The following is a 20,722-nucleotide window of genomic DNA, read 5'->3' as shown; positions in this document are numbered from 1 at the left end:
TGACTGGAGTGACAACGTCTAAACTATATCCTGTTACTTACCCATACATACCACACACATTATTGATAATTAGCTTTTTTAAGAAAACAAAGGGGAAAAAAATGATTGCTGCCTCCTAGCAATCAAGGGGGTAGATAATGAGAAATAACCAAATCTAGCTCCTGGTACAGCCCCTGGTAGTGCTGGTGGCAGAAAATTCACATAGAGGGAGTTCTAATCAAATGGTTAATAAGAAGCCTGCTGGTTTATTAAAGGAAGTGTGACAATAGGAATTCAGAGTATTGATTGATTGGAATCAGATTTCAGAATCTTAGCTCCCCATGGACTGTCCTGCTCCTTCCTCAGGAATCCAGACTGTCATGTGGAAGGTGTGAGCTTCTAGTTAGCTTTGCCCACAGGGCTGACTACCTTAAGCTAAAATGAGTGACCCTAATCCATATTTGCAGCTGGATTTATATATATTATTTTTATTTATTATGGAATTAAGTTTTTGAATAACTAAATAAAATTAATTAATTAAAATAGAGTAATATTGGCCTTTAACATTTTAATGCCAATATCCTCCTCATCGTGTATATAGCACAGTTGTAACATTTTAATTATAAACTCCTCTAAAATAAGCAGGCTTCTTATTAACTTGATTAGCACTCCCTCTATGTGAATTTTCTGCCATCAGCACGACCAGGGGCTGTACTAGGAGCTAGATTTGGTTATTTCCCATTCTCTACCCCCTTGATTGCTGGGAGGCAGCAATCATTTTTCCCCTTTGTTTTCTTAGAAAAGCTAATTATTAATAATATTTAAAAATGTATTAATTTTTCAATAAATAAATTAATTGATATCATTCTACATTTCTTTTTACTATAGAAATTAGGGAGAATCCTATATAATAAAAGCCTAATATGCAAATCAACTGAACAGCTGCATGACTGGTGGAACGATCAGTCACTATGATGTGCACTGACCACGAGGGGGCAGACGCTCAACACAGGAGCTGCCCACAGACCCCAGGCCAGCCAAGGCGGGTGCCAGTGGGGGGGACCCCCCCCTCCCGATCGCCCTGCCAGTCACCCCGCAGAGGGAGGTGACCGGCAGCGGCAGCAGTGGCTGGGGGTGAGGCCGGCAAGCGCGCGGCACCAGGCCGGCCAAGGCAGGTGCCAGTGGGGGTTCCCTGAACACCCCACCGGTCGCTCCACAGATTGGTGCTGATCACTGGCCAGGCTTGGGGACCCTATCAGTGCACGAATTTCTTGCACCAGGCCTTTAGTAGCTACACTAATAAAAAAGAAACATGCAAATTAACCATCAATCTGCTACGCCAAGCCACACACACCAGCCAATCAGGAGCGAGTATGCAAATTAACCCAACCAAGATGGCAGCTGGCCATGGAGCTGGAGCAAGCAGGAGGCTTGGGTTGCCCCGGCAATGGAGGAAGCCAAGCTTCCCACCTGCCCTGGCCAGCCCTGGCCTCTGCTCAAGGCTACAAAGTTTCAATTATAGAAGATAAATAAATCCTAGATAATTGCTTTCAGTCGGCCCTGGCCTCTGCTCAAGGAGGCGCTAAAAAAAAAAAAAAGTAAAGAAAAAAGGAGGGGCTGGGACCTTGGATTGCTGGGAGGTGATCAGGCCAGGATGGGATGGCAGGGGCAGTTTGGAGTGAGCAGGCCAGCAGGGGGGCAGTTGGGGGTGATCAGGCTGGCGGGGGAGCATTTGGGGGCGGGCAGGCTGGCAGCGGGGGGCAGTTGGGGGCAAGCAGGCCGGCAGGCAGAGTGGTGAGGGGCAATCAGGCAGGCAGGCAGGCAGGTGAGCAGCTGGGGCCAGCAGTCCTGGATTGTGAGAGGGATGTCCAACTGCTGGTTTAGGCTCGATTGTTGTAAACCGGCAGTAGGACATCCTTCGAGGGGTCCCAGATTCAAGAGGGTGCAGGCCAGGCTGAGGAACAACCCCCCCCCCCTCGCTCCCAACCCCTTCCCCCCCCCCACTGTGCACGAATTTCATGCACTGGGCCTCTAGTATTATCATAATATCCAGAAAATTTTTCACTGTTAACTTTTAATGACATACTTTGAATTGTGGGAGTATTATGGGATAGCAGTAATTTGGGTAATTTATATAGGGACATTCATAATAGGTAGCATTTCCTGAATGCTTACTTTTTTCTAGGCCCTGTGCTAAATACTTTATATATCTTTATAATGAACTCTGGGAGGTTGATATTGTTATTATTCTCATTTTTAGATGATGAAACTGGGGTCACACCAAATGATGTAGTAGAATTTGGGTCCAGGCAATCTATTCCCAGAATCCACATTTTTAACTGCTGAACAATACTGTCTCATAGAACTTTAGAGTAGAATTCTTATGGTATTGTTTTAGTCAAGTACCATTTATACATTTTATAAATGATATTAAAAACCCAGTGTCTGGCCCAGCCAGCATGGTTCAGTGGTTGAGCATCAACCTATGAACCAGGAGGTCACAGGTCAGTTCCTGGTCAGGGCACATGCCTGGGTTGTGGGCTTGATCTCCAGTATGGGGTGTGCAGGAGGCATCCAATCAATGATTCTCTCATCACTGATGTTTCTATCTCCTTCTCCCTCTCCCTTCCTCTCTGAAATCAATAAAAATATATTTAAACATACAAACAAACAAAAAAACAAAACGCCCAGTATCTGTTAGCTCACTTCATTCATTAATTCGGCAGATGTTTCTTTTTTTAAAAATATATTTTATTGATTTTTTACAGAAAGGAAGGGAGATGGGTAGAGAGTTAGAAACATCGATGAGAGAGAAACATCGATCAGCTGCCTCCTGCACACCCCCTACTGGGGATGTGCTCGCAACCAAGGTACATGCCCTCAACCAGAATCGAACCTGGGACCCTTGAGTCCGCAGGCAGATGCTCTGTACACTGAGCCAAACCGGTCACGGCATCGGCAGATGTTTCTTATCAATTTATCCACATGAAGTAGCAAAAGTAGACATGGTACATGATCTTATGGAACCTACAGTCCAGTGAGAGAAATTCACATTATTCAAAAGAATTCTACCCCTAAAAAGGTAAAGTTAAAGCAAATAAGTTTCAAAGAAGTATACAGTGCTATTCTGGAAGGAAATGTCATAGTTCTAGAAGGCAGAAAGCTTCTTGGAAGTCAGGGATGCTTCATAGAAGTCATAATTTAGTTGAGCTATGAAGGAAGAGGAAGAGTTAACCGGGTAAAAAGAGTAGGGAAGAGAAGCATAGCATATGCCAAGATCCTATAGAGAGGAACAATTAGGGTTTTAAGAAACAGACCAGTATAGAGTGTGGCAGGGAGAAGATACGAGATGAGGCTAGAAAAGATAGCAATATTGAGAATTTCTGTTATTATCTCAAGAGCAATTAGGAGCCATTGAAATATTTTAAAGAACTTTCTGGCTGCCATGGAAGGTGAAAGTAGGCTGTGGATATCTGTAAAAGGTCATTGCAGTAGTCTAGGTAGGAAATGTTGATGGCTTGAACTGAGGAGGGTTGGCATAGATAGAAGTGGATGAGACTGAAGAATTGTGTAAGGGCAATGATGTCAAGGCCTAGTGCTGGTTGGATAATAGGGATGAGAGGCCATTAATGACTTCTGGGTTTCTGGCTTGCCCAAAAGGATTGATGTAGGGTGCTGTGCACTGAGGAAGAGAACTCTGGACAGGAACCACTTTTAGAGGGGAATATTAGGAATTTCATTTTTATTCACTAGATTCAGTATTTAATGTGCTCTTACTATATGCCAGGCACTGTTCTAGGATCTGGGGATTAATTGATATTTGGAACAAAATCTTTGCCCTTGTGGAGCTTGAGTTTTTTGGGAGAAACAGACAAATTTTATAAAGACAATTTAAGGTAGTAGTAAGTGCTATGAATGAAATAAAACCACAAATGATTTCCAAGGTGTGGATGAGGCTGCTTTACTTTGGGCCATCAAGAGAGGCATCTCTGAGGAGGTGGTGTTTTATCTAAGACCTGACTAATGAGGGGAGGTGCCCAATCAGAGATCTGGGGCACAGATTGTTTTCCAGGTAGAAAGATCAGCAAGTGCAAGTATATAACAGAGTTTTAAGGAGTGAAAAAGCCAGTGTGACTGGATCCTGGAGAGGGAAGAAGAGAGTAGGGAGTAAGTTTGGAAAAGGGAGGCTGGATAAGGAGTGGGGATGTTGTTCTGCTGGTACTGGGAAGCTGTTGGAGGATTAGAAGCATGGTCTAATTAGCATATTATGCTTTTATTATTATAGACTAGAGGCCCGGTGCACGAAATTCGTGCATGGGGTGTGTGCCCCTCAGCCCAGCCTGCACCCTCTCCAATCTGGGACTCCTTGAGGGATGTCCGACTGCCCGTTTAGTCAGACATCCCTCTCACAATCCAGGACTGCTGGCTCCCAGCTGCTTGCCTGCCTGCCTTTCTGATTGCCCCTAACCGCTTCTGCCTGCCAGCCTGATCACCCCCTAACCACTCCCCTGCCAGCCTGATTGATGCCTAACTACTCCCCTGCCAGCCTGATTGCCCCTAACTGCTCTCCCCTGCAGGCCTGGTCCCCCCCAACTCTCTCCCCTGCAGGCCTGGGTACCCCCCTAACTGACCTTCCCTGCAGGCCCGGTCGCCCCCAACTTCCCTCCTCTGCCGGCCTGGTCCTTCCCAACTGCCCTCCCCTGCTGGCCTGATTGCCCACAACTGCCCTCCCTTGCAGGCCTGGTCCCTCCCAACTGCCCTCTCCTGCTGGCCATCTTGTGTCCACATGGGGGCAGGATCTTTGACCATATAGGGGCAGCCATCTTGTGTGTTGGAGTGATGGTCAATTTGCATATTACTCTTTTATTAGATAGGATAGAGGCCTGGTGCACAGGTGGGGGCCAGCTGGTTTGCCCTGAAGGGTGTCCCGGATCAGGGTGGGGGTTCCCTTGGGGCGTGGGGCAGCCTGGGAGAGGGGCCTGTGGCAGTTTGCAGGCAGGCCACACCCCCTGGCAACTCAAGTGGAGGCCCTGGTATCTGGGATTTATTTATATTCTATAATTGAAACTTTGTAGCCTTGAGCGGAGCCAAGCCTCCTGCTTGCTCCATGGCCGCAGCCATTTTTGTTGGGATTTATCTTCTATAATTAAAACTTTGTAGCCTCGAGCCGAGGCCAAGGCAGGCCAGGGCTGCAGAAGCTTGGCTTCCTCCATCGCCGGGGGCAACTCAAGCCTCCTGTTCTCTCCAGCTCTGTGGCTGCTACCATTTTTGTTGGGATTTATTTATCTTCTATAATTGAAACTTTGTAGCCTTGAGTGGAGGCCTGGGGCAGCCAGGGTGTGCAGAAAACTTGGCTTCCTCCATTACTGGGGAAACCCAAGCCTCCTGCTTTCTCTGTGGCTGCAGCCATCTTGGTTGGGTTAATTTGCATACTCCTGATTGGCTGGTGGGCGTGGCTTGTGGGTGTAGCGGAGTGATGGTTAATGTGCATATTACTCTTTTATTAGATAGAACATTTTTGTGTGTATTTAAATGTTTTTTATATATATGCGCACACACACATATATATGTGTATAGATATGTACTATACACACACACACATATGTAAACACACACATGTGTTTTTTTGATCATTTAGAAAGAAGGTCATGTGGTACCCCTCCTGACTTCTCCAGCTGCTGGTATAAAAACAGTTGATCCCTTGCCTTTAAGAGAAGATTCTGAAATTGATATCCCCAAATTTTCTGAAGCCACTCTTCCAGTTTCAAAAATTCCAGAATATCTAACAAACAGGTCTGGGCAGTCTCCTTCTCCACCCTGTGCTTCATCCTACTGGCATCCCTCTCATCGAATTAACGGCTCTCTGAGAGATCCAGAATTTCAGCATAATGGTAATTATTTTGGTTTCAATTTTTTGTCGTTTAAAATGGAAGTCCTATACACATAGGTACAAAGCCTATAAGTATCTACTAAATATTAATAAATTATGTTACTTAGTTTTTTAATTAGTGTATTTTATTTAAATAGGAGTTTAATCTTTGGAACAGTTCATTGTACTGTACCCAAGTTTACTTTTATATAATCGTGAGGTGTCTCTCAAGTTCTTTCCCATACACATACAGGCATTGCACTAGATGCCAATAGCACCCTTTCCTCAGTGTGACAACCAAGAATGTCTTCATACATTGCCAAATGTTGCCTAGGTATAGAATTCAATGAATTATTTTCCTTTAGGTTTATTGGGCATTGCTTTGCTCTCTTGTAGCTTATACCATTACTGTTGAGAAGTCTGATGCTCTATTTTTCATATTTTGTATGGGTCTTTTTATTCCTGGAAGCTTTTTGCGATCATTTCTTCATACCTAATCTGAATTTTTACAATAGTTTTTTTGTTTGTTTTTTTTTTCATTCATATCGCCTTTTCAGTTCCTCACTTCTGGGACATTTTCGTGAATTATTTAGTCAGTAATTTCTTCCCTTCCATTTTCTGTTTCCTTTTTTTCTGATACACCTTTTATTCAGGTGTTGACCAGGTAACCATAATCTTATTTTCTTACCTTACCTCTTTTATTTGCCATCTCTGTCTTTTTATTTTAATTTGAAAGAGTTACACATTTTTATTTTCTGAGTTTTTTAAGAGAAATTGGCTGTATTTTTAACTTTTAAGAATTTTTTAACACTGCATTTTTTTAATACAGCATCCTGTTTTTACTTTATGCATCACATGTTTTATCTCTTTCAGAAGATAAATAATATATATGATTTCAGAGTAGCTTTGATAAGCCTTTAGAGACAAAACCTCCATTTCTCTTTTGGGAGAGGAGTTATTGCCCACCTGTGCAAATTTAAAGAAGGATCTGGCAGTCTGGTTTTTTTTTAAAGTTTTTATTTTTATTTTTTAATTATAGTTACTTTTAATATTTTGTATTGGTTTCAGGTATACAGTATAGTGGTTAGACAGTCATATAGTTTACACAGTGTTTCCCCCAATATTTCCAGTATCCAACCAGTTTCCTGGTTCAGTCTTATTCTCACTTCAACTTTCAGTGCTACTCAGTACTCCCAAATGCTGAGCCATTAGGAGGACAAAATGGTTGCTTCATGGTTTCCCTCCACTGATGCCTTAAGAATATATTTTTATTGATTTCAGAGAGGAAGGGGGAGAGAGAGAGAGAGAGAAACATCAATGATGAGAGAGAACCATTGATTGGCTGCCTCCTGCACGCCCCCTACTGGGGATTGAGCCTGCAACTCGGGCATGTGCTCTTGACCAGAATTGAACCTGGGATCCTTCAGTCACCAGGCTGATGCTCTATCCACTGAGCTAAACTGGTTAGGGCTAATAAAATTTTTGATAGCTAACTTTCACTAAGGGTTTGCTATAAATAAGATATACTGTTGGGTAGCTTTGAAAGATAATTTCTTGTGCCTTTTATTTTTTTAAGTGGGAAAAGCAAGAAAGAACAATTTCCAGTTACCGCACCATGAAGCCTATGATGAAGGTATTTCCATAGTCAATAACACAAGATAAAAGTATGAGGTTTATTATATGGCATTTAGTTTATAATAGTATAATCATCTTACAATTGATCAGCACTGTATACTTTACACAGCACTTCCACCAGGTGTTACTTCATTGGATCCTTGAAATCTTATGAGGGAGGTGAAGTTATCTCTATTTTACAAACGAGTAAACTGAGACCTAAAGCCCCGGTGAATAGTTTCTAAGGCAAACAGGTGATAAAAGATTGAGCCTCACATCACACAGAGGTCCATACCCTCTCTGTTTTCCCCCCTGTGTAGGTGGAATTTGGCCTAACATTATATCCATTATTTTTCCAAATGTGATATGTTTTTATCAATTTTTAATTCTAAAAAATATAATTTTGAAAAATGAGGTTTTTTTTCTGTGTAGTTTTCATGATGACAAATTTATTTGCTTCTAATAGGAGCAGAGAAATTTTGAATTCTTGATGTGAACAACTCAAATGACAATTTTAATTTATCCTTAGAAATTACTGAATTTGTAAATTTTGGGTTTGAAAGTAAATTTAAATTAATACTTTATGTATTTTAAGTTCATGTACATTAAAGGTTGTCTTTCCTCTTAGCAAGTTTGGGACGTTTTTTCAGAATTCAGTGAGCTGGAAATTAAGTTATTATGTTTTCAAATGCAAATATCTGGACAATTTGAATCCAGTTCTGTTTTCTTTTTAATGGAAGAACAACGTTTACAAATAATCTTATAATAGATTTGCTTACTCAGAGTGAGGAATTTCAGTAATAATGAAAGGTAGCATATTAAAGTCAAATAATATTTCTACATTAAGTAAGATTATTTTAGAAATGTGATGTAAATACCATGCTAAGCTATGGCATTTTGTTTTTAAGAAGTTTTAAAAAGCTTTTCACTCAGAACAGCTGTACTTTTTAAAGTAGGACAGGACAGTCTGATGATGAATTGTTTCCAGGTAATACTAAAATCATAAGCTGTGTGTTGAGGTGATGACATTGTGGGATTTCAGGAAGGAGACAGAATGCTCATTTAACATTTAAATGTTTCATTCTGAATATGGTAAACTTGGTAAATTTTCTATGAACTGTCCTGAAAATATTAGTATCTTATATTTCAATAGAGTACTTTTTTCTGTCAGTCAATATTGATGTTACAAAGCTTGATGCCTTTTCTTTTCTGTTACGGTTATAAAACAAGATTTTTAAGAGATATTTTTTGCACTGACTATAATTCTTTCATTGCAGACGAAGACAGATTATCTGAGATTTCTGCTCGCTCTGCAGCTTCTAGTCTCCGGGCTTTTCAAACTCTGGCACGAGCTCGGAAAAGGAAGGAGAATTTCTGGGGCAAATCATAATTAAACACATTTATTTGAGTTGCTTTTATCTAGGGAACTATTGGCACAATTTTTCTTTATTGCTTTATTCTGTTAAAACTTTTTAAGTATTTGGATTTTTTTCTAACAATTCCTACTTAAGAATTATTTGATTTTTCAATAGCCAATTCAATTTACTTGGAAAATTTTGACACAGGTTTACACAAATTTAACTTTTAAAGAATTCTTTTTACATTTATTCCAAATTATAAAGACATAGATTATAAAGTTCTTCACATGTCCTAACTTTTGTTTTAGTGTTAAGAATAGCTGGTAGAATTGTGAATTTTACCTACCCAGAAAATATTCTAAGTTAAGTAAACATTAAGATCCCAGTGTGAAGTATATATTTCTCTAAGATTGCTTCTATTATCTTTATAATTGTAGATGTCATAAAATGAATGTTTTGCTCTTTTATTTTTCTGTAGTGTTTATTTTTTAGTAACTTCCGTATGTGGTTACAATGTTAAGATACTTTATTTTAGATTTAAAATACTAGCTGTATATATATTTTCTTATTTATGTAACAAAGTTTGCTGAGAAAATATGTATATTTTTATCTTTGTGTGTATTCTATTTGTATAAGTACTGGCTTACATTTGAATAATGTCTGAATTTTGAAAAATTATTTGTATAATGGAAAACTAAAACTTTGTAGATATTTCAAAATAAAAATCAAGTATTTCAATTCCCTGTTTATTTCAAGTGTTTAGCTTCTCCAAAATATTAGTACATGGAACAAATAATTATATTTTAGAAACGTTTTACTCATAATAGGTTAGTCAAATGTTATAGTGCTTTTGCAGCAATCCAAATGCAATGAAACCAAGTCCATGATATTTTTGTATAAATGTAGAAAAATATAGAATTTCCAAGGCAGAATAATTTTTTTTTAAATTTAACACAAACTTTTTGACTGTACTTCTTCACTCATAGAACATGTTCTGTCTTTACCTTGCAAATCATGATAAATGTAATTTTCTTAAAATAGAGTTTTTATAACAATAAACCAAAGTTTTATAATAGTACATAAAGCGTATTGAAGATAAAATATATGATTATTTGTGCTTATTGGTTAGAAAACAAATAATCTGTTCTAAATTGCTTTCTTTGGTCAAAAGTGCTTATACAAAATCATCGATTCACAGTAAGTTTGTTAAAGATCTTAGTATTATCATCTATACTAATAAAAGGGTAATATGCTAATTAGACCGGACATTTTTTGGATGTCCTTCCAGACAAAGCCACAGTGGCAGGGCCAAGGCAGAGGCAGTTAGGGGTGATCAGGCCGGCAGGGGAGAGCAGTTAGGGGGATCAGGCCTTCAGGGGAGCAGTTGAGAGCATCAGGCAGGCAGGCAGGTGAGCAGTTAGGAGCCAATGGTCCTGGATTATGAGAAGGATGTCCAACTGCCGGTTTAGGCCCAATCCGATAGGGTGCAGGCCGGGCTGAGGGACCCCTCCCATGCACAAATTTTGTGCACCGGACCTCTAGTGGGGTTATAAAGAACTTGGGACATACAATTATTTGCTTACATTTCACTGACCTTTTAAAATAGTTTGTTGATAAAAAAAAGTTACAAAGGCACTAAATATGGAAATAAAAGTTAAAAATTAGTGTAGAAGTGGATTTTTGAACACAAATCATCTTGGATTCTATAAATGTCTACTGAGACATATTAGTTGCAAAATAAATTTGGAACTGAGAGATGGTTAGTTGGCTAGGACAGAGTTTTCAATGGCTGACCACTGATTTACAGTAAAGAAAGGAATTACAGCTATCTTGCAGGGAACTGCATAACTCAGTCTATCTTAGCTAAGCTATAGATGGTTAAAGTCTAGGTTCACACACTGGAATAAATCACTCCACATGAACTTGATCTATCGAGTGTTGGATGGGTTAGGGTGTGGTTCTCATGAGGTCTTTACTCCATTCTTGTACTGCTGACTGCCTCTCAAAAGCCCTACTGAGTTGCCCAGGGGAGAGAGCAATGTTGAGGGATCAGTATTGTTCCATCACTCATACTAAAAGATCAATTCAAAGGACCTGCATTTGAATTGGTAAGTAGTTTACTAGAGAAATGGTTCATGAGATTTGATGGTATTTAGGAGCTGGGATTGTTCAATGTTTTAATCAATTTTATTAAGATATTCTTTTATGTATAATAAACTTCAATCATTTAAAAAATTACAGCTCGAGTTTGGAAAGAATATATACATCTGAAACCAACACCAAGAAACATTACATTTCCAGTATTCTAAAAGTTTCCTCATTTCCTTTAAAAATTAATTTCATCCCTCCATATAGTATATACCCAAATCAGTATTATAAAGTGGTGATAATAATTTTTGTCAAAATTGGTACTTCATAAACTGGACTGGAGAGAGAACATCAGAATCACAATGGAAGTTTTTCCAAAATGCACATTACCTACCACCCTTGTTTTTCCACCCCCTCACCTTCACCCTAGATGCTGAGATTCCCATGTGTCCCTGGTTGAGAACTCAGACAAAAATGCACATATATGCATATGGAAACTGCATGTTCATTTTTGCTTTCATCTCTGCATCTCTACGAATCTGAACTCTTAAGAACACCTAAAGGATGATTTTGAGAATTAAGGATAAAGAACATGATAAATTGCTTAGGGATGCTATCATGAGATTTAAACATAAAAAACGTCATTTTACAAATGAGATAACACTCTTAGATTAAATGACTGGACCAAGATCTCATAGCTGGTAAATCAAATCTAGGTCTTCTTACTCGAAATCTACCCACGCTGCCTACTCTCTAGTGTTAAAGTTGAGTCCTACTGTGATTCAGTTCTCTGGTTGATTCATTTGGGAATTAAAAATTTAACTTTGCTTTCTTAGAAGATAAATGAAACACCTACCTTTCTAGTCAGGAAAAAAGAGTATACGGGCATATAGATATATTGTACAAATAGATTCAACCAGAATGAAATTGAGTTAATAACACAAGTTTATCCTTACATAGAACAATGTTATAGTTGGCTACCCAGGATGGATTTTGTACCTTTGTTGTAGTTGTAGACACTCAGAAAATATTTATCCCCACTTTTGGAAATTTACCAAAGGAACAAGTAATCTAAAATGTAAATGATCCTGGAACCATTTACATTCGATTTTGGAATATGTTTTGGTACTTTCACATGTAGTAGCATTGAGCATGTTGGCATACTCAGGGCCCATATTTTGTCAAAATGCCATCATCACTCAGTTTCTGCTGCACAAAGGCTACTTCAGGAAAAAGAAGTCTCTGTCACCAGACTAGGTATGGTTGTGCCCTGCTGGGTGTGGGTCATGGGAGGCTCTGAGAAACCAGTCTGTCCCTGTAGCTTAACTCATGAATTAAAGGCAGGCCAGTGGTATCTTTGGCCCTTTTCTGGTCAACTTCACACTAATGATCCTACACCCGGCTTTGACCATATGTATCTTTTTCCTGTGGTGAATGGAGTCAGAGACTCGCCCCCTTTTTTTCTCTCAGGTTTAAAGCCAAACTTGCTTAAACTGTATTTCATGTTTCATTCCCACCATGGTCCTACAAGGCCTGTCAAAGATAGTGGAGAGCATAGGGCTACCCCTGCTCTATAAGGCAGGTAAGGGAAAGAGGACATCCACTTCTCTTCCACCAAACACTCCATCTACTAGCTCCATCCATGCCATCATTATGTCCCAGATATATCAGAGCATGTCCTTGGAAACTGCGTGAGCGATGAGGCCGGGGGTGGAGTGGGGATGGGGGGAGCACTCAGGTTTTTTGGAAGTCAGGGCATGAGGCCAACAGATAGAGTGTTGTTTGGGAAGTTCACAACCAATTTGAACCACCTAATGGGCAATTTAGATAATGTTGGGAAATTGTTCAGTTTCCCCCCAATATATTCTAAACCTAGTAGTATGCTGAATCTGTTTTTTGGGCCAATTGTAAAATATTAAGACACTAGAAGCCCGGTGCACAAAATTCATGCAGCCCAGCCTGTACCCTCTCCAATCTGGGACCCCTGGAGGGATGTCCGATTGCCCGTTTAGGCCCGATCCTAGTGGGATCGGGCCTAAACGGGCAATCGGACATCCCTCTCACAATTCAGTACTGCTGGCTCCCAACTGCTTGCCTGCCTGCCTTCCTGATTGCCCCTAACCGCTTCTGCCTGCCAGCCTGATCACCCCCTAACCACTCTGCTGCCAGCCTGGTTGATGCTTAACTGCTCCCCTGCCAGCCTGTTTGCCCCCAACTTCCCTCCTCAGCCAGCCTGGTCACCCCTAACTGCCCTCTCCTGCAGGGTTGATCACCTCCAACTGCCCTCCCTTGCAAGCCTGGTCCCTCTCAACTGCCCTCCCTTGCAGGCCTGGTCCCTCACAACTGCCCTCCCTTGCAGGCCAGGTGCCTCCCAACTGCCCTCTCCTGCTGGCCATCTTGTGTCCACATGGGGGCAGGATCTTTGACCACATGGGGGCAGCTATATTGTGTGTTGCAGTGATGATCAATCTGCATATTACTCTTTTATTAGATAGGATAGAGGCCTGGTACAGGGGTGGGGGCCAGCTGGTTTGCCCTGAAGGGTGTCACAGATAAGGGTGGGGGTTCCCTTGGGGTGTGGGGCAGCCTGAGCGAGGGGCCTGTGGTGGTTTGCAGGCCGGCCACGCCCCCTGGCAACCCAAGGGGAGGCCCTGGTATCTGGAATTTATTTTCCTTCTACAATTGAAACTTTGTAGCCTGGGGTGGAGTCAAGCCTCCTGCTCCCTCCGGGGTGGCAGCCATTTCTGTGGCAGTTAATTCACCTTCTACAATTGAAACTTTGTAGCCTTAAGCGATTGAGCCTGGCCAGGGTGTGCAGAAAGCTTTGCTTCCTCTGTTGCCGCCGGCAACCCTGGCCTGCTCTCTCAAGCTCCATTCTGCTGCCATTTGTTTGAATTTGTTTACCTTCTATAATTGAAACTTTGTAGCTTGAGTGGAGGCTTAGGCCTGCAATGGCTATGGAAAGCTTGGCTTCCTCTGTTACCTGGGAAACCTTGCTCTCTGTGGCTGTAGCCATCTTGGATTGGGGTTAATTTGCATACTCATCCTGATTGGCTGGCAGGCATGGCTTGGCTGGTGGGCATGGCTTATGTAGTGGAGTGATGGTTAATTTGCATTTTACCATTTTATTAGAGAGGATTTTGTGAGCAGCATATTAAACCATCAGTAGTTTAAAATTTGCCATGGGGGCCGTATTTATACCATGGAAGTGAGCAAATGCTATAGATCAGGGCTGCCTCCCCAATTACCCTCCCTGGGCAGTTTACAGCCCACTGCTGAAGCCACTACTGGTGTCAAGACTTTTCTTTCCGTTCATTTTCGGATAAAACCCACTCCAGAAAAAAGAAAAGAGGCAGCTCAAGATAAGCTACTATTAATTTACTATACTGTTCACATATTCCTTGGCTTATAAAAATAAAGTACTTTGGTTTAGTTTCCTTTCTTGGCTGAAGTGCATCTAGAAAATAAAAACAAGCCACAAATAGCAGATAATAGACTATAGAGAGAAACTACCCATGATCCACCCGTGGGACTAGCCAGAGATGGAATTCTGTTGAATTCTACAATTGAAACTTTGATTCTGATATGCAGGAAGTTTGGGAACCACTGGCTTTGGGGTTATATTAAGCTTTGAACAAACTGGCTAAACTTTTGAGCCTGCGTTCCTCATCTATAAGATTTACAATTCAATAGCTTAAGGTCTGCAAAGTGTTTCATATAGTCAATGTTATGTAATTCAAAATGTTCTGTGTTGAAGGCAAAATCTCTCTAAAACAGTGAGAGAAAAAGGCGTGTTTTCGAAAGCAGGAGGCAGTGTTTCCTGAAATCGTGGCATCTCGCATCATGGTCTATCTGTGATGACCTACATTCAGCTCACCGAGAGGCCATTTGGGGCAGGAGTGCTGAAATGATTTGTCTGCTTCCGTTATGTGGTAAAGCAGAAAAGTCTGTGACTACAGTATTATGACTCAGCGACTCCAGAAGGTGGAATCAATTACCTGATATATGCAAACTGTATTGGTATAACCATGAATTGGAGATTTTATCAGGTATGAGTCAGGCCATGCAGAGATAAAGGACCCACGTTAATTACTGATGAAAGGAAAGATAGTAAGGTTGGTTCCTGGATGAACGTGCAGCCAATATCAAAGATTTCCTACTGTGCTTCAAGTTATTTTTTAAAAAAGATGAATTAGAATTTAAAGTTTTATAATTTCAAGAAGAAAAATCTAAACTAAATGTAAAATGTAAAATGCCACACATTATGGAAAAACATAGAAGCTTTACATTCATACATTAAAGTATGATCATGGTTTGGGCTTATCACTCTGAGAAATTTTGCCCACAATGAGTACCTTTGCATTTGCTGTTCCCGTTAAAAATTATTCAGGTCAAAGCCGTTAAGGTTGTGGAAAATCCAAAGAAAATTAAAAATTGGTTTGTATGACCATACTCACACTTTTGGTTCCAAAGAACCAATAATGTTAGAAACTTTAATTTGTGATTTTGCAAGATGAAACATCTGAAGGGCTTTACTAACTAGAGAGTATAACCTGGCATAAACAATCGTCCTACATTAATCATAAATTAATTACTGTGAATGGTAGCTGATGTTTAAAAACATCACTGATCCATGCTCTAAGAACATGGCAGTTTATTCCATTCAGAATTAAAATGTAGGGATCAAGAAAAAAATTTTCATTCAGGTTTTAAAAATTTGAATAAATATAAAAATACAGAATAGTAGAGACTAATATACCAATATGTATAGTTCTTTAGTCATTACTGAAATAACATAATAAAAATAAAAATTAAGAGCTAAATACTTTTGATTTGAGAAGCTCCTAGAAAAACATCTAATGACCCTCATTTTACAACTCGTGATTATGTTCGTTCATCCACTCATTTATTAAAACTGCATGCAAAATTTGCACAGGTATTTTCTGCTATTCACAACACATTAATCTTAGTGTCTCTTCAGGTAATCATCCACTTAATCTTAAATCCATCGCAAGTTTCAAAATAAGTTACTAGACATTTAGCAATTGTTTTTTGTTAATCCCATATAAGGAGAAAAAGATCATTTTCCACTCATGCTTCACGAATTTTTGAATTTTCTATGACAACTATTTTCCATTTCTTCTCTCTGAAGGTCAGCATATCCTGCAAACGAGTCTTCCTCTTCTTTTTTGGTGTCAGGTTCCCTTTGTTAAACTCCTAGTTCTTAATAATGATAAAGCCAAGTCACAATAAAACATTGTGTATGGTTTGTGTGTGCCTATTATGTGTTTACATGTGTGTTAATAACACAAACACACAGCCATGTATCATTTACTGCAGGTGCTTTATTCGCATTAATTAAAAGAAAGTTATAATAAGTCTTGTAAGCTTCTCCCTCTGCCAAACCCACCTGCTTTAAAGAGTGTTTGCCCTGTCTTTGCCTTCTGGTTTTCCATGGGTCCAAGGCATTGGTTAACTTTAAAACTCGTCTTTTCTGTGGCCTCTGCAAGGTGTCTCAAATCCAGACTTGGCGATGATACAAGATTAAATGTGTTAGAGTATATTACCATATTTTTCTCTGGCTGAATAAGTAAACTTCCACAAGTCTTCCTATAATAGATTTTCTTTAAACAATCTTAACAAGACCACAAAGAAGCTTAGAAAAAGAAATATCCGTCAGTGTTTGTTCTAACAGCTTATACTCTTGAATCAGACAGGAGTGTGTTTGAATCTTGATTCTGCCACTTGTTAGCTGTGTGACCCTGGGCAAGTTGCCTAATTATTCTGAGCACCAATCAGGGAGTATGTTAAATAGGAATAATAATATCTTGTCTCAAATGGTTATTGTGAGAATTAAATAATTTTAAGCACGTGAAGCACTTAGTGCTGGCACATGGAACTCAATAATTGTAATTATCACTATTACTTTCTAGCTTATTTTATAAAATTGCTCTATTTTAAAGAAGGTGAGGGATTCCAGGAGGAATAAAAATTATTTTAACTTAGTATTTTAAGCAAGTGAGACAGGAATTTAGGGCAGTGGACCAAGGGCCAGGAGGGCCAACGCTAACAGGTGTATTATAGCGTTGTCATCTTTTGATCCAGACCTCAAGCATTCTCTCTACGGACTCCATCCTACCACCCACCTGAACGGGACTTGAAAGAGAAGTTAGAGAAAAGACAGAGGATGCTTTTCACATTGAAAACAACTACAGCAAATGCATCTACTCTGGAGATTAACCAGAGAAGTATCCAGTAAAGAGGTGTATTATTAAACTGGCTACCATGCTGGCTAACTGGAGCTTAGTACAGCTGAGAACACTCTGGGAGCTCACTGGCTGAAGGATGCTGGGATGGGGAGGGAAGTGAATAAGCATTAATAGCATAAATACCCTGGTAACTCTGCAGGAAGAAAGGGATGAGAAAGCCCTCAGGCTGAGGAGAGCAGGGGCTGCAGTTGGAGGTCAGCAGAAGTGCACTAGGAAATCTGGGAGTGGGGGGGTGGGGAGGGGGCCGGAGGGAGGGGCACTCCTAGTGTCTGAAGTCAAGTTCTAAAAGTCTGAGGACTGTCCCACAACTACCTGCCTTGTGAAAATGGGCAAGCATTTTTTTTTTTTTTTAGAACATTGTATTAGCTTGTTAGGGCTGTCATGAAAAATTATCACAGACTAGGTGGCTTAAACAACAATTTATTTTTTTTCACATTTTTGGAGGCTAGAAGTCTGAGATCAGCTAGTTTGGGGCAATGGTGTGCTGGAGCTGGCTGCATCTGCTCGTGGGAGCCAACTGTGGCACCTTCAATATTCTCACATTGAGAGCTTGAAATTGGCCATGGAGACATCGGGAATTTTAACGAATCAAGACTTCTCCTCTTGGAGAACTGATGGGTAAACATTTACCAGCACACCTCTGGTTTGGGAACTATGAGAAGAAAGGGGTCTCTGTTTCACGCCCTAGGTAGAGTCTAGAGAAGTGGCAGACCTTTGGAAATCTGTCTAGCCCATGTTTGGCAAAGAGTAAGAGTGACTGTGGCTGATTTTAGTAGAAAGGTTGTAAGACAGTAAGACAGTATCCCAGAATCTCCCATGGCCATAGATGGCATGAGAGAGCACTCACATTTGTCCTGAGCTTTTGAGAAGGGCTCAGAAGTGATTGAAATGGAGCCATGTCCGTGGGCTTTGATGATCACCAGTCAGGAAGATGTACTAGTACAGTATATCTCAGCAGATAAAAGAGTGGTGACAACAGAGGACTTAGTCTCCTTCTTGCCCTCACTGGTGAGCAGGAATGATAGAGAAGTGAGAGGGATTCCTAACTGCTTGTGATGACCTGGACTCCATTCTACCACCCACCTGAATGGGACTTGAAAGAAAGTTAAGTCCCATTGTAGAGAAAAATGAGTGAAATATTATTTTTTGCACACCTGAGTTTGTAGCCTGAGCTTTAGACTCACCACTTGAACTGTTAAGGAAGTCATAAGACCCCGTGGGGTTTCTCTGCATCAACTAGTTGAGAGCCACTTCTTGAAGCCTTTTAGTTGATAAAGTTCTAAACATTTAGTAAGTAAAAGCACCACAGTATTAATAAACTTGGGATATCTTTTGAGAAAAGCATCTCCTTGAGTGATGTGGTGGTTTAGCATATAGGCTGTGGAGTTAGACTTTCTGGGTTTAGATCTTTGTTTTGAAATGTTGATGTCATCTCTTAGGCAAGTTATTGAATAGTTCCATACACGTTATTGAATAGCTCCCATGAGTAGTTCTATACACAGTGCCTTGTACACAGCAAACTCTAGCTATTATTAGAAGAGAAGTAACAGTAATCAAGGCATTATGTGACTTGTCCTTTGCCTACATTATTTAGTTAAATTTTCTGAACAATCTTATGAATGTTGTCTCCTGCAAGTAAAAAATATTGAGGCTGACACTGTGGAAAACAGTATGGAGTTTCCTAAAAAAATTAAAAATGGAACCAGTAATCCCACTTCTAGGAATATATCCCAAGAAATCAGAAACACCAATCAAAATGAATATATGCACCACTATGTTCATAGCAGCACAAATAGCTAAGATTTGGAAACAGCCTAAGTGCCCATCATCAGAGGAGTGGATTGAAAAACTGTGGTACATCTACACAATGAAATATTACGCTGCGGTAAAAAAGAAAGAACTCTTACCATTTGCAACATCATGGATGGACCTGGAAAGCATTATCTAAGCGAAATAAGCCAGTCGGAGAAAGATAAACTTCACATGATCTCCTTCATTTGTGGAATATAATGAACATAAACTGATGAACAAAAATAGAGCCACAGACATAGAAACATCAAACAGACAGTCAAACCACAGACAGTAGGGGGTTAGGGGATGTGCTGGGGGTGGGAGTGGCTGGGGAGAGGTCAATGGGGGAGGGGAGGAGACATATGTAATACTTTAAACAATAAATAATTTAAATTAAAAAATATTGAGACAGATATGTTGAAATCCAAACTCAGATTTTTAAATTACAAAACCATGTATGTTCCTCTCCACTGCCATGAAGAAATTAATGGACAAGGGGCACCTACATCTCATATCAGTGACAAATTGATAGTTAAATGTTGTTAAACTGCCCTAACTGGTTTGGCTCAGTGGATAGAGTGTCAGCCTGGGGACCAAAGGGTCCCAGGTTCAATTCAAGTCAAAGGCACATGCCTGGGTTGTGGGCTTGGTCCAACGTGCAGGAGGCAGCCAATCAATGATTCCCTCTCATCATTGAGGCTGCTATCTCTCTCTTCCTCTCCCTTCCTCTCTGAAATCAATAAAAATATATTTAAAAACTGTCGATAAACTAATGGCAAGAGATTCTGATTCTAAAGTCATGAGGAGCTACATAAAATCTTTTTGACTTTTGAAATATAAGTGAAAAACTAAAAGGTTTTTATTAGAGAAGAATATAGAAACCAAGTTTATTCTAAACAGACAAACAAAGCTCAACCACTCAGTCTAAGAGAGGTGTTACCATAGACCCATGCATTCATTTTTCTTTAAAATAAATACCATAATAGCTTACTCTAAATTGTATACTACTTTGTTTTTACAAATAATTTATAAATTATGAAGATAGCCACACTAGGTATTTCATATAGCTATATTTTTGCCATGCCTGGGGAAGGCCCAGCTGGCTGTTCTGTGGAGCCCGAGACTAAGACACCGCTACTCACCTGGTGGCAGCTACATGAATGCCAAAGGAGTGACATCAATAGATACATAGATACACCCAGGCCGAGGGGCTTGTCCTTAAAAGTACAATCCCATAATATTGCCCATATGTAACAGGGAAAGTTCCACTTGCTTCTCTGAGACAAGGTTTAAATGAAAAGAGGCTGAAGTTAAATAATTAGGTTGCATCATAGGAAGTTGCCAGTTTTTCAAATCCCAAATCAATTTATGTAGTTCAAACTACGATTAGGTTCACACTTCAATCCCAGTGTAACTTCTCTTCTTCTGCAAGGTAGGACTGGATTATAATTGCATATCATAATAGGACGAGGAGTCCTTGTTGCTGTAAGCACTTATACTAACTGAGCTTAAGGGTTTTATATATATTAATTCACTTAGTACCACAATAACCTTATGCAGTAAGAACAATTATTATTTCCACTTGAAATATTTATCAGGTTATATATATGGCAGCTTTGAGCTTTGTATTAAATGCTCTACATGAATGAACTTATTACCTGTAAGATAAATACTACTGTTTTCCTTATTCTTCAGAGAAGGACCCTGAGGTGAGAGAGGTTCGGAAACTTTCTGAGGTTCTCAAAACTAGCAGA

The 20,722-nt window shown here is 40.0% G+C and overlaps 1 protein-coding gene across 2 annotated transcripts in view; it reads left to right on the top strand.

Moving 5' to 3' along the window:
- The window catches only part of MDM1 (Mdm1 nuclear protein), a 38,876-nt gene extending 29,420 nt beyond the window's left edge, over positions 1-9,456 (top strand). For both annotated transcript variants that reach the window (XM_079775188.1, XM_079775187.1), the window contains 3 exons: positions 5,618-5,870; positions 7,425-7,481; positions 8,740-9,456. In XM_079775188.1, the coding sequence (XP_079631314.1) occupies positions 5,618-5,870; positions 7,425-7,481; positions 8,740-8,852 (423 nt within the window). In that variant the 3' untranslated portion in view covers positions 8,853-9,456. The remainder of the gene's footprint in view (positions 1-5,617; positions 5,871-7,424; positions 7,482-8,739) is intronic.
- Positions 9,457-20,722: the final 11,266 nt, after the last annotated feature.

This window comes from Cnephaeus nilssonii, assembly GCF_951640355.1.
Source record: "Cnephaeus nilssonii genome assembly, chromosome: 6".
Lineage (NCBI taxonomy): Eukaryota > Metazoa > Chordata > Mammalia > Chiroptera > Vespertilionidae > Cnephaeus > Cnephaeus nilssonii.
This window is presented reverse-complemented; position numbering and strand designations above follow the sequence as displayed.